We start from the raw sequence: 15018 nt of genomic DNA on the forward strand, positions 1-15018 counted from the left end.
TAATATTAAATATATAATTTATTAATTGTAATTAATACTTAATTTACTAATTTAAGTAACGTGTGATTGAATTAATTTATCTGTTTCAGCTTACTTCTTAAATTTTATTTTTTTTCTCAAAACTATTTATTTAATTTATTTATTAGAGTGAACCATTTTCTGGAAAAGGTGAGTTAAAAATATATGTCATTTCTTTAAAATGTTTACTTTAATCCTATATTCTACCAATAGATGGCGCCAGCAGTAAACAGAATACATGTAATCAAAGTCAATCATGTCACGAGCAATTAAAAATGATCTGTATGGAATAGTGCATCATCAAATACGAATATTGGTCACTCCCGTAAAGTGGAGCGGTGACTTCGCATCTTCCAGTGAAGCCTCGCACTTTCCGGTGAAATCACCGCTCCGATAAATTTCAGTGATATGCAATTCAATGATACGATACGATAATTCCAATTACCGGTCCGTTCACTTTTCAATCCAATCACAGATTTCTTTCGAGAGCTTCCATTGGACAGATCGTATAGATTGTTACTTTCCAGTGAAGTCACCGCTCCGTCAAATTTCAGTGATATCGTATCTATTGTTACTTTAAATCGTGATCCAAAATCCGTAATCGAATCAGTAAGATCCAGTAAATAACCAGTAAGATCGTATTAAGGATTTGAATCACACCTCTCTTTGAAAAGTATTGATCACTTGTATTTGTGACTTTTTGATATTGGTTACGTAATAACCGCTCTTAAAATATTCGTCATCCCTAGCTAAAAAAGCATTAAGACTTATTGCATGGAATGATTCAAAGAAAGTTTATAGAATCCAATAATTACATTACTTTGGAAAAAACACATAATAATAAATTCAATCATCTACCGAAGAATGGAATAAGGCTTTACGTTGCAATTTCAAAGAAAAATATAAAATGAAAAACAAAGTACTTCCAAAAAATTTTTAACAAATTATCATGAAATGTGTGTGAGCGTTTTTCGAAAAAACAAAAAAAAAAAAAAACAAAAAAAAACACTTCTAATTTTTTCGTATACGAACTATACAAAATGAAAATATTGCTATCGTCAAAAAATGTGGCATCAAAACTTCGATGAAACTTCAAGTTTGAAATCGACATTTTAAATCGTTTTAATCGACACATTGGTTGGAACTATTAATTTTTTTTGTTTGGTCTGTAAATGCGATAGAAATTTACACTCTCTAGAAATCGACCAGACCATGTCAACCTAAATGAGTACAATCACAGCGCGTCTTATAAAAGCATCAGGCTGATGTGAACTGCGCTGTGATTGAACTCCTAAATTTTGACATGAGCTTGCCGATGTTCCCATTGATTGCTTATGGATTCTCGATTTGGTCTCCAAATGGAGAAGACGTGTGTGGAGAGAGCTCCGTCTTCGACGGAGCAGGAGCTGTTTTAAGGGTGATTTCACCGAAGAAGCCGGCGATACCCAGAGCACAGACCCCCCTGACTGGTCTTTTTCAGGACCAATGCGGAAAGGGGGATCAGGGCTCTTCTTCTGAAGAGGAAATTATGGAAATCCAGACTTGCCAAGCCATCATCAATGAAAATCAAGATCAGCCGAAGTTACAAAGGAGCAAAGGCCGACATCACCATCATCAATCGAAATCACGGATGATTATATCGCCGAGCACAGCCTCGAGGTGACACAGGCTATATCACTGAAAGAAAACCTGGGGAACTGGGCGCAAGCCCTAGCATCTGCGAAGTCTGAAGAACAGCACACCCAAGTGAAGAAGGAGATTGCACAGGCAAGCGGCTGTTTGAACAATCTCTTAGTAAAGTTAGGAATCCCTCTTTTTAAATTATCTGAAAATGTGAGGAAATTAAACTTAATTTGTGAAAGAGTTAGGCTTAAAAATGCCCCTAGCACAACCTCAAATGTAAGTAAAAATAATGCTAAATCTAATGTAAAAACCACTCCTAAAAAGAAAATTGATCTGAGTGGAAATGTGATAAATAAAAACCAAACTTCGCCGAAAGGCAGTAAGGAAAGAAAAAAACGTGTAGCTGATGAGGATGGGTTCATAGCCCCGGTTGCTCACCTCATCAGAAAAGTTAAGAACTTAAAAATAAATAATGATAAAAATGAGGAAATTAAAACTAAAAAACTTCCGGAAGGAATAGAAGAGGTTGTGCTAGACAACGAGGTCGATGCTGAAATACCACCTGCACAACCAAAACGAAGAAGAGTGCCGCCCTTCTTTGTTACCCCCAGAGCAGACTTTAGAACGATGCTCAATATTCTAAAACTTGAGGCTCCTTCCCTACGCTCAGTAATAAGCAACAAATTTTTAAAAATCACAGTAGAGACTGAGGAAGAGCACCGGAGCCTTTCCCACCTCCTCGAAGCTCAGGGTGCTGAGTTTAAAACCTTCATGCTTAAAACCGATAGGCCCATAAAGGTTGTACTTCGAGGACTTCTCTCCTGCACTCCTATTGAGGAAATTAAAGCGGAATTACAAAAGGAAGGGTTCACAGTTGTCAGTATCACTCAACTGTCTAAATTCCAAACCAAGTCACCGATGCCGTTATTCTATGCACAAATTGCAAACGGCCCTCTGTCAGAAACGGTCTACACTCTCACTGAAATGTTTGGCACGAAAATTTCAATGGAGCGATACAGAGGAAGGAAGGGGCCTTCTCAATGCTGGCGGTGTCAGGGCTTCTTCGACAGCTCTGAAGTATGTAAATTACCAATAAAATGTGCGAAATGTGCAGGACCTCACAGGGCTAAGGACTGCACGTTAGCCTACGAGGATAAACTAACTTGTGCAAATTGTGCAGGTGAGCATGCGGCGAACTGGCACCAATGCCCCGTTTCCCTAAACCAAATGGTAGAAAAAACACCACTACTAATTTCCAAAAAAATCACCCCTCCAAAAAATCCATATGGGATATACCCAGGACACATCGACCTCTTAAAAATTTCAGAAAAATGGAAGAAAATGTGTCATTCTCAAAAATTCTGACGAATTCAGAGTCAGAATATCCTCCATTAGAGACCCCAGTGGAAAGCGAAACAATCTCACTAGCTGCTAAAACCCCTATTCCAAATCAGTCGGCCCCAGTGGATGCGATAAATACCAAAATTTTTACCGACATCTTTTCAGGTCTAGCTATGCTCATGAGAGAAGATTGGTGCGAAGCACCTCTTCTACTCCAAGCTTATAGAAAAGCTTTACCAGCAATTCGTGCTGCATCCCACGGTGCTGATATGCGTATTTTCTTTTCAACGAATACGCTAATCTTAGTTACGGTCCCCAACGTTAACATTCAATCGTAACAACACAATAAACTTGCATAATCTTAAAGTTTTCACCTGGAATGCAAATAGTCTGCGGCATAGGATCGTTGAGGTGAGAGACTTTGTATCAGAGCAAAATCTTGATGTGTTTTTGGTTCATGAGACCCTACTCCCCCGGAGTGCACACTCCTAATCGCTAATTACCGGATTTATAAAACTGATAGATCCGGAGATAGTTTTAATCGTCAGCGCATTTACGGAGTCACCTGTATTTATGTGAAATCAATAATTGAACATCACGTCATCCCCACTCCCGTTTTAGAGAGGATGGACGCAACAATTATTGAGGTTAAATTAGGAAATCTCCCCCCTCTCAAAATGTTCGATCTGGGAGTTCGTACATGTTCCCTCTGGAGGATTTGAAAAAACTTTTAAATTTAGGCCCAAACGTCATCATTGCGGGCGATATGAACGCAGGTCATATCGCTTGGAACAATTACAAATAAACGAGGTATGGAATGCAGTTGTTTAATTATCTTGCAACGCAGGACGGAATCAATGTTTTGGCGCCCCACTCCCCAACCCACATTAATCAAGTTAGCTCTAATGATTCCGTCATAGATTTCGCAATATTAAAGCGAATTCCTTTACACTCTCAAATTAGAGTGCTAAATTGTTTAGATTCAGATCACCTTCCAGTAGTTTTGACTTTTAATACTGGAACCTTCTCCCTAAATTCACCAGCACAATTCTTCATCAACTGGGAGAACTTTCGGCATATCTTAAATTCAAAACCTCTTCCTCCCTTCAAAATTAATAGCAATGATGACGCTGAATTTGCAGTTGGAAGTCTAGGAAAAATTCTAATGGAGGCGCTCGCAGAAGCCTCAAAACCAAAATTTAATAAACCTCCAGAGAAGCTTCCTTTAGAAATCTAAAACAAAATTAAACTGCGAAGTTACCTGCGAAGAGTTAGGCAACGTTCTCGCGATCCTCAAGTGAGAACGGAACTTCGCAGAACCCGGATTTGATAAAAGGGTTAAAAGTAGGTCATTCCGAGCAACGGTGAGCTGAGCAGTTAGAAAATCTAGACACACGTGGCCTCTGGCGCCGCTCTTCCTTTTTCAGAAAACCATTCTCCCCGATCCCTCCCCCTAAGAGGGGGAACGAGGGAACTCGCCCTTGCTCCCATTGAAAAGGCGGAAATTTTGGCTGATAGCCTACAAGACCAGTTAGCCCCCCACGCAGACGCGTGGCTGTCGAACTACGTCACAAATCAGCTGGAGAGCTTTTTGACACGTGACCACGTAAACAACCTTGAACCCGTTCGGCCAACGGAGATCATGGAACTCACGAAAAACGTTAAGCCGAATAAATCGCCAGGATTGGATTTAATTACTAATCGCATGGTTAAAAACCTCCCACCTAGATTTATTTTATATTTAACTTTTTTAATAAATAAATTAATGGAATTATGTTATTTTCCCGATTGCTGGAAAACAGCTGTGGTTGTCCCTATTCCAAAATCAAACTCTGATTTGACCTTACCTCAAAATTTCCGTCCCATCTCGCTACTTAGTAGCCTGAGCAAAGTGTACGAATCTGTGCTTCTCAAACGCCTGAATCAATTCCTCAGCGAAAAAACATTTTAATATACGAACAATTCGGTTTTCGTAAAAATCTGTCGACGAATCACCAGCTAATTTGTGTTACAAAATTGATTCACAGCGGCTTTGTGAAGTCTCAAACCACAGGTGCACTTTTTCTGGACGTAGCCAAGGCCTTTGATAAAATTTGGCACGAAGGGCTTTTATTCAAGTGCATGCGACTTGGATTTTCGGCGCAATTTGTCAAAATTTTACGCTCGTACCTACTTTCTCGTAATTTTCGGGTGCGTGTTAATGATGTAATTTCTTCCCCCAGGCCAATCCTGAGCGGTTGTGCGCAAGGGAGTTTACTCTCTCCAACTCTTTTTAACATTTATGTTAACGATCTACCTAGAGTTAGTAATTGTCACTTAGCAATTTTTGCAGACGATACCGCCATTCTTACACAGCATAGGGATCCAAACATAGTCATAGCAAACATTCAACAGTACATGACCATTTTACAGTGCTGGCTCATCGGCTGGAAAATAAAAGTCAACCCAAGTAAATGCGCGTGCCTCCTGTTTACTAAGAAACTGGTAATGCCTGACTTAGCCCCTATCCAAATTCTCGGCCAACCCGTCCCTTTCGTAAATGAATATAAATACCTAGGGTTAATTTTAGACGCCAAATTGAGCTTTAATAGTCATATTAAAGCAGCCCTCACCAAAGCTACTAGAATGAGTGTTAAAGTCAACAGCTTAATTTCTCCTAGGAGCAAGCTATCGATTAGGCTCAAGCTTCTGCTCTACAAAGCTATTTTAAGACCAATATTAATGTATGGCTCCCAAATTTGGGGGGCGACTTCCGCCACTAACATTAAGAGGTTGCAAGTTTTCAAAAATAGGCACCTGATGAAGATTGTAAACGCCCCCTGGTATATCAGGAGAAAAATCTTACATGACGATCTCAAAATTGAACCTGTTTTGGAATTTATTAGAACATCAATCAATTTCTTCGAAAAACTGCCCCAGATTCGTAACAAGTTACTTAACCTTCCTGTTTATGATCCAGCAGTATCCAGCTCGAGGAAGAGATCGAGAGCTGTGGTAGACAATGTCTATGTCAACTTTCCCTCAGTCAAAAAACTGAGAACTAATTAACTCTGTTACCAATCTGGTGGATTAAATTTATCAAAATTATTTGCTTTGGCCTCAGATAGCTACGGTGAGCTACACGCGTGAAATTTCTTGAAATTTTTTCCTTCTGTAAATTTATTCTTAAAAAAATCAGTCCCAATAGTTAAGGCACGTGCAACGTAATTCCATTAAATTTCTCTGTATATTACCCCATAAATAATCTAAATATTATTTTAATTAATTAATTTTATCATAAATTATAATAATATGAATTAAATACCAAATTTCATGACGTTAGAGCTTTATTGCGCTCGTCCAAACTAGTTTCAATTAAATTTAACTTTTCCCTAAACTAACAAATTAAAGTATCTATTCCAAATTATGATGTGGAGATGCTTGTGACCACTTTGTCACATCGCGGGACTCCGAAACATCACGACGTTGCCGTTATTGCTTATGTTTACATTACACTTCGAGATCCACATGCTAAGCTTTGCTCTGAGTATAATATATTCTGGTTTCTTTTTAAATTCCTTTCTACTGAGTTTTAATAATGGCATATTGTTACGAACCTGTGATGCGGCTTCCCAGCATAGTGGGTTCCATAGGAGATCCCAGAGCTTGGCGACTTTTGCGCCAAAAGATTATACCCGAAACATCGAGAATTTTCCCGATCCGTCCAGTAGGAACCGAGTTACGCCTCGAACGTTCCTGATTGGTTGAGAGGCTTCTAGCCCAGCCTCCTGAGACCTATAAAAGAAAGCAGCCGCAGCTGCCGGGTGGTCGTGAACCAGATCGGAGAGTAGTCGGAAGCGACAGAGAAGAATAGTCGGGATCGACGGGGAATTGAGTCGTCGTAGTCGGTAGCCGCAGAGAAGAGTAGTCGTGAACCAGATCGGAGAGTTGTAGTCGGAAGCGACGGAGTGAAGAGTAATCGGAATCGACGGTGAAGAGCTCGTCTTCCAGGGACTAGCGGAGCAGCGACGGAATCGAGCTGCTGTTGTATGCTGCACGTCTCGGCTGAAGATAATCGTCTTCTGTGCTGTATATAGTTGTCGTCCTTGTGCTATCCTGTGTGTTTTCGTGTAAATAAACGTCGTTCTTTTATTTTCTACTGCCGCCTGCTGATTGAGCGTTCTCCACACCATATAACTCCCACTATCCAAACGAACCCCCGGAAATTTCGTAACAATATAATATGCTTTCTGAACAATGTTTATACATTTAGGTTAATAGATGAGTATGGAAAAAAAATTCTTCCTTTTTATGTTTATTTAGGGCGAAAACTTATTGCATAAGTTTTATTTTATTTTTTACTCATGATAGCAAATTCGTGATAGTAAATATGTATCAAGAAATTTATTATATATCTTTATCTTTTTGTTAACTAATTATGGACTCCCATGAATCTTTCTAATCAAGGTTGAATTAACTTTCGGAGCCTTCAAAAAATATTGTCTTATAATATTCCTCCTTCCATGCTCACTATTTTCATCAATCACCATGTGTTTTCTTTTAAGTATTAATACTCTTTAACTGTGTATAAATATCATTCACTTTCTTTTGCTCTGTTAGACTTTGCAGATATCCAAATTTGCCAGCCTTGACATTTCTTTCTTTTGCTTTAAATTCTTTATTCTATTAAATTTACTTTTATGGTTAATTTCATTAGGAGCAATTAACCATGTTTGCACTTTGCTAAATGAACAAAACAATTTTATACATACTGAACACAAAATAGGCAGACCGAATTAAAAGAAAGATAGAAATTTTGTTTGAGTGAAATAATAATGCAAGAAGCAATGAAAAACTAATCAACTTTTTGTATGATTCTTTCTTATGAAGTATAAGCAAAATGATATAGAAAAATCTTTTTATATGCAAGTTAATTTTTTTATTGTTGTTATTTCGCCAGTTCTACGCACACATTTAATGTAATTCACAACACAAATCAGATGGCAGAGACTTTAGAACAACTCCATTTTATTCGCGTGCTTTCCACACTCTCTCTTTCTCTCTACGCAGCCACTCTCGCGTTACAGAATTATTTTCGCTTCACTTTGGGGGCGCCACCATACAATCATTTCACAACACCGAACATTCACCCCCGGGTTGAATGATACATTCAAAAACTTAAAAGTAAACAACAACAATACAAATGAACACATACCACTTAATACAATAAACAGTATACAACATTGCAAAAACAAGAAATACTCAATTTATCAAATATACACAGTTGAATTCACACAAAAGGTAACAAGTATAATACTCAAAAACAACCAGTGATCATAACATAAAGAGAAATTTTCGCACAAATTACTCATTTGGGATGGGTAAAATACAAATTTTAGTAATAGGACGTTTAAAAACTCCATTTTTAGTTTTAATTAACACTACTCTGATTTTATTATCTTTACCATAATACTCTTCAAGAATTCGACCAAGAGGCCAGTTACACACAGACAAATTTTCTTCTTTCAAAATTACCATATCATTTATTTTTACATTATTTTTCTCAAAAAACCATTTATTTCGATTTTGAAGTGTACTTAGGTAGTTATTTGACCAACGTTTCCAAATCTGTTGTAAAATTTTTGTTAGTTTTTGCCATACCTTTAACCTGTTATCAGGCAGTTCAGTTAAACTCGGTTCAACAATTGCTGAAATCGGACGACCAACAAGGAAATGACCAGGAGTCAAAACATCAAAATCGTTAGGGTCACATGATAAAGGGTAGAGGGGACGTGAGTTGAGAATTCCCTCAATCTGGTTAAGAATCGTTAAAAATTCTTCATAAGTGAATTTTAAATTACCCATAATTCGTTTTATATGATATTTGACGGCCTTGACTCCAGCCTCCCAGAGGCCTCTATGATTTGGTGCTCTTGGTGGAATGAAACTCCACTCAACACGTTCATCACACAAAAATTTACTCATATTATTGTTACTATTACTCAGAATTTTTCTCAGTCTCTTTAACTCTAATTGTGTGCCTACAAAGTTGGAAGCATTGTCTGAAAATATACGTTCAGATTTTCCTCTTCTACTAAAAAATCGTTTTAAAGCCGCAATGAAGGCTTCGCTAGTTAGATCTGAAACTAATTCAAGGTGACATGCTTTTGTGACCATGCACACGAAAACACACACGTAAACTTTATTGAAAACACCTTTTCTCTGATTAGGATATTTAATCCAGAAATGCCCACAGAAATCTACTCCCACTTTGTTAAAAGGAAAATTTTGAGAAATTCTCTCGGTTGGCAATTGACCCATAATTTGTGAACAAATAACGGGTTTTGCTTTAAAACAAATTGTACAGTTATTAACTAATTTCCTGCACATATTACGACCATTTAAGGGCCAGAATCTCTGTCTAACAATAGACAATAAAGTTTGTGGACCTACATGCGATTGTCTCTTGTGAGTCAATTCAAGAATCAAATTAGTTAACTTGTGATTCTTAGGAAGAATTATTTGGTGTTTTTTGTCATAATTTAAATTACTATATGCCAGTCTACCTCCTACTCTTAGTATCTTTTCAGAGTCTAGAAATGGAGAGAGATTTTTTATCTTACTTTGAGGGCTAACCATACCCTTAGTGGACAAGTCCTTTAATTCTGATTCAAATTCTACCTGTTGCACCAACTTCACAAGCGTAGTTTCCGCTCGTTGGACTTCGGATATCTTCAATGGTCCAATTTGTTTGTTAAATGGTTGCTTACAATTATCGACGAACCTGTAAATATAACTAAGAACACATAAAAGTTTTTGTAAATTATTAGATACAGAAAGAATTTTGTTCAAAAAACTATTGTCCAAAGTCACAGCCAAAGTTTTTCTCTCAAACGATTTTAGTTCTTCCTGACACACACTGTCATCACTAAGTATCACGTCATCATTTTTAGGGACAATGTTTTCTTCATGTAGGAAACTCGGTCCATTCCACCACTTCTCACGGTTCAACAATGAGTCGGCGCTGATGCCTCTCGTAAGAAGATTAGATGGATTGTTCTTTCCAGGACAATGGTGCCACGTATCTTTGTTTGTCAAGGATTGTATTTCCTTCACACGATTGGCGACAAAGACTTTCCATCTGCTGCTGGAACCTTGAATCCAACTCAAGGCTATAGTGGAATCTGTCCAAAAGTGGTTGGTTGCTGGTATTTTCTCACTGAGGACTCTTGATACTTCTTTTGCCAATCTCGCAGCAAGTAACGCACCCATTAATTCCAAACGTGGAAGGGATAATGGCTTTAGAGGAGCCACACGGCATTTTGAATCTAAAAGATACACACAAATTTTGTTAGGAGTTTTCAGTCTTAAATCTGAGACAGCTCCATACGCTTTAATGCTAGAATCGGAAAATGTGTGTATTTCACACTCTGGGGGATTCTCACTATCACACTCAAGGACATATCTAGGAATCTGAAGTTTACCTAAGAAAGACGCTTCTGAACACCACTATTCAAACTTCTCATTAACATCTGGCAGTAACTCTTCGTCCCAGTCTGTTTTACTTTGCCAGATTTCTTGAAATAAAATTTTAAATCTTATAGTGAAGGGGGATACAAATCCCATTGGATCAAATATTCTGCCTGCGGCCATCAACAAGAATCGTTTAGTATTTTTCCTTTTCAGAAGGAAGTCCAATAGACCTTTTAAATTAAGACTAACATAGTCATTTTGAGGACTCCAAGAAAGTCCCAAAACACGATGTGGTTGGTTCACGAAATCGTTAATATTTAAATGGTCGAAATGTTCTGTCTGCCATTGTTTTATTAAATCACAGTCATTTGAAATCCACTTCCGCAAATTCATCCCTGCATCATCCATGATTTTTGCTGCTGTGTTTGACAAGTCAAATGCTGATGATACGTCGTCTTCACCAGCGACGAGATCGTCCACGTAAAAACAATTATCGAGTCTCCGAACAGTAACGGGATATTGTTCCTTATATTTCTCAATATGGGTTTTTATAGTTGCGGCCAATAGAATTGGAGACGAGTTCACACCAAAAAGAACTCGATTGAATCTATACACTTGAACATCGTTTTCACTGTTAGCCACAAGAAACCTAACTGCGTCTTTATCTTTTGGAGTCAAAGAAATCTGGAGAAAGGCTTTTTCCATATCAGCTAAAATGGCTATTTTGTTCAAGCGAAAGGATATCAACAAATCAAAAATGTTTGGATTTAAATTAACTCCTTGATGTAAACAATCGTTCAGCGATAATTGTCCTATTTCATGTGCACTAGCATCAAAAACTATACGTAATTTTGTTGTTAGAGATTCATTTTTTATTATCACTTGGTGAGGAAGATAAAACACTGGGTTATTTGTTGAAGCAAACGGATTTGTTACCCTCTCAATTATCCCCTCATCTAGGTAACCCTTTAAAACTTTACAATACTCAGAATACAACACCTTATCATTTTGCATTTTTCTCATAAGACTGCTGAGTCGTCTTTTTGCTAAATCAAAATTATCGCTCAACTCATTACTATCTCTTTTCCACGGGAGTCCCACCTCATACCTACCATTTTTAAAACATATATTTTCCTTAAACAATTCTAAATTCATGTCCTCCTCACTAGTAATACCCTCGTCCTTGACACCTATTGATTCTAACTCCCAAAAGGTCTTTAAAGTTGTATTTAAATCACTATCTCGAATTAAACCACAGTGAATTTTGTTATTCACCTCCTCATCTACACTTCCGCTAGCGACATATCCGAACACTGTATTTTGCAAAAGTAGTCGAGAATCTCCTGTATAAATTTGACCTGGCCTAAGCAATTCCTAAAATATTTCCGCGCCTAATAAAACATCAATTTTTCCAGGAATATTAAATTTGTAGTCTGCCAGCTCAATATCGTTAGGTAAATCAATTGAAACATTAATCATTCTTGACGGAATTAAATCGGTTATTTTTTTGACAACTAGCAAATTAAGTTCTTTTTTAAAACTCATATCAAGATTATTTATGGTTGCCATAACACACCCATTAACCGTCATTGATGAATCATTTAAACAAGATACAAGTAAATTAATTTTCTCATTCCTCAACTACAATCTATCCGCACAATCCTTCGTTATAAAATTTGACTCGCTTCCTCCGTCTAGGAGGCACCTCACTTCATGTCTCGCGCCGTATCTGTCTCGTATTAAGCATCGCACGGTACTCAATAAAACTGTTTTTGTTTTGTTTTGCAAAAAACTCGTAGCCACTACTGATGCATTTTTCTCGCTCTCAATTTGGGGGAAGGCAATATTTGCTGACCCTCCCTGACTCTGATTGACGTAAGCATGTGCATTTGGATTCAACGGCGTCGAATCATTGGCTCCTGTTGCTGTCTGTGTCTGGGCGGAAGAGTTATCTCTTTTGGGATAATGAATTAATCTATTGTGCGGTTTCCCACAAAAACAATTTTTAGCTCTACACGGCTTCTTAACGAAACAATTTGAGGAGAAACATTTATAACATAAGCAATTAGTTTTCACTATATCTATTCTTTCGTCAACGCTAAGAGATTTGAACACATGACACAAATACAGCGGGTGGGATTCCTTTGTTTTACAACTATTTACAATGCATTTCGCATTTTTAACGGAAGACAGATAAACACTTGAAGTATTTTTTGACCCACGACTATTATTTTGATTACTGACATCATAACGCCGCGGTTCATATTTAGATTTATAATTAGGTATTGAACTTTGTTCTCCTTTAATTTTTCCCTTCGACGATATGAAAATATCGCATTCTCGGCCTAACTCATGTGGTTTAAACCACGTCTCTCCTTGTTTTACGCCAATATGAGTAGTTAATTCTCTATCCAACGTCTCGATTATTTTATCTGACACTATTAATTCACAAATTGATTTTAAGTCTTTTACCTCCCGTAACTGACAATAGTATTGAAAGGTTGCACTCAATCTAGATGCAAACTGCACATAACTTTCATTGGGTAACCTTTGCTCCTTTTTAAAGTGATTTAGACATTCTTGGGGTGTTGGCTGAAACTCCTTTAACACTATGGCTTTAAGTTTATCATAATTACTCAAATCTTCTTCTCGAAGATAAACCATTAAATTACACGCTTTCTCTCCAAGGATATTTAAAAGAATTTCGGGTTTTAATTTCTCGGGAACATTTTTGGTTTTAAATGCCTTCTCAATCGACTGAAAAAATAAATTAAATGACTCGGCTCTCTGAGGAATCGGAATAGTTAGAGTTTTAATACTCTTAATCAAACTCTCTACATTACACTCTGTTCCGATTGTTTTAATGTCATTTTGTGATGTTACACTCTGTTCCGATTGTTTTAATGTCATTTTGTGATGTTACACTCTGTTCCGATTGTTTTAATGTCATTTTGTGATGGCTCACTCTCTCGAGATTGTTCACGCAATTTTGCAATTTCTAATTCCCTTTCTAACTGGGACAGTTTAATTCTCTCAAATTCTAGTCGATTTTCGTTTTCTAATTTTTCCCGCTCAAGTTTATCTTTTCTCTCGTTTATTTCCTGAAGTACACAGTCAACAATAGTTTGATACGATTCTTTATCTGTTTTATAAATCTTACTCTCCTGTATTAACTCTCTTAAATCTAGAACTTTAGCATTATCAGGTATAGGTAATTTTAACTCCTCGGCAATAGCCTTTAACTCCTCTTTTTTAAACTTAGTAATACTCATTTTCACAAAAATTAACTCAATCACAAATGAAATTAATAAAACACAAATAAATTACATCTTAAAACACTAGATATAACAATATCAATATCATAAAATTTGAATAACTAACCTCTCACCAAGTAACAATAACAACTGAATCTCCGTGAAACCCAAACTTGAACTCTGAACAACACAAGACTATCGCTTTGTTTTCAATTAATTTTCGATGCACTATTTTCAAAATTTTTGTTCTTCGGTCCCAGCCACCTCCGGGTCGACGGACCATGTTATTTCGCCAGTTCTACGCACACATTTAATGTAATTCACAACACAAATCAGATGGCAGAGACTTTAGAACAACTCCATTTTATTCGCGTGCTTTCCACACTCTCTCTTTCTCTCTACACAGCCACTCTCTCGTTGCAGAATTATTTTCGCTTCACTTTGGGGGCGCCACCATACAATCATTTCACAACACCGAACAATTGTGCATTTTACATTTTAAAATCAACTGAATAATCTAAACATGTATTATCTCCCCTATATTTAAATAATGTTGGAGAATTATTGGAGCAAGTGTCATCAGTTGTCAGGAAATTTTTTATATCTCATTTTGAAAAGATATTCTCTAAATATTTTGCAATGATATGATATCATTTTCTTGCATTTATTAAATAATTATGAATTTCAATAATAAATAAAATACAAAGAATGACATGTTTGAAGAAAACTTTAGTTTTCAGTTGTATATTAACCACATGCTAACAATTAATTGCCAAGGATCATTGCTCATAAATTCTTTCATAATTAAATCTTGGCTATATTCATCAACAGCATGCAGTTAATATCCAAATACTTAATTTATATATGTAGTTTATTCAATAATTTGTAAATAAATTAATATTTTTTATATATTATGCAGTTTTACACTATAGTTATATTTTGTTTCATCATAAAATTATTTTGGATTTATTAAAAAAAAAGGCATCTTTCATTTTTTATGAATAATAAATATAAAAGTTATTTAAAGGCTGTTTATAACATATATAGTTATTTGTCTTATAATAAAAATGTGAATACAGATCTTGAAAATTTTAATATAAAAATTTGAAATGGTTCTCGGGAAGAAAGATTGACGATAAATGCATGTCAGTGACTATTTTAACATATTTATCACATATATTTGGTAAATAAGATTCAGATTTATATGTAATTTTATAGTTATTTTTTGTGTATAGTTTTACATGGTTAGTATGATTTTCAATAGCCAATCTAATCTTGCAAAATTTTCTATAATGATTGTTATATCGTATGGGTTCAAAGAAACTTGCTA

The 15018-nt window shown here is 36.4% G+C and overlaps 1 protein-coding gene across 1 annotated transcript; it reads right to left on the minus strand.

Annotated features, from left to right (window-relative positions):
* Window positions 1-7674: 7674 nt before the first annotated feature.
* LOC129959329 (uncharacterized) lies at window positions 7675-13706 on the minus strand. The gene is made up of 6 exons (XM_056072147.1): window positions 13400-13706; window positions 10481-11747; window positions 9857-10360; window positions 9585-9745; window positions 8623-9023; window positions 7675-7704 (listed from the first exon to the last, which is right to left on the minus strand). The coding sequence occupies exons 1-6, from the start codon at window positions 13704-13706 to the stop codon at window positions 7675-7677; spliced, it is 2670 nt and encodes an 889-aa protein (XP_055928122.1).
* Window positions 13707-15018: the final 1312 nt, after the last annotated feature.

Source organism: Argiope bruennichi, chromosome X1, assembly GCF_947563725.1.
Source record: "Argiope bruennichi chromosome X1, qqArgBrue1.1, whole genome shotgun sequence".
In the NCBI taxonomy this organism is placed as follows: Eukaryota; Metazoa; Arthropoda; class Arachnida; order Araneae; family Araneidae; genus Argiope; species Argiope bruennichi.

What these genes read in the sequence shown, in the direction of transcription:
- LOC129959329 (XM_056072147.1), bottom strand. Translation starts at nt 13,706, where the DNA reads ATGAGTATTACTAAGTTTAAAAAAGAGGAGTTAAAGGCTATTGCCGAG. An exon ending in CTGCCAGATGTTAATGAGAA is followed by an intron (nt 10,361 to 10,480) that starts GTTTGAATAGTG and finishes TTCCGATTCTAG; the next exon opens with CATTAAAGCGTATGGAGCTG. An exon ending in GGGTATGGTTAGCCCTCAAA is followed by an intron (nt 9,024 to 9,584) that starts GTAAGATAAAAA and finishes GTATATTTTCAG; the next exon opens with ACAATGCTTCCAACTTTGTA.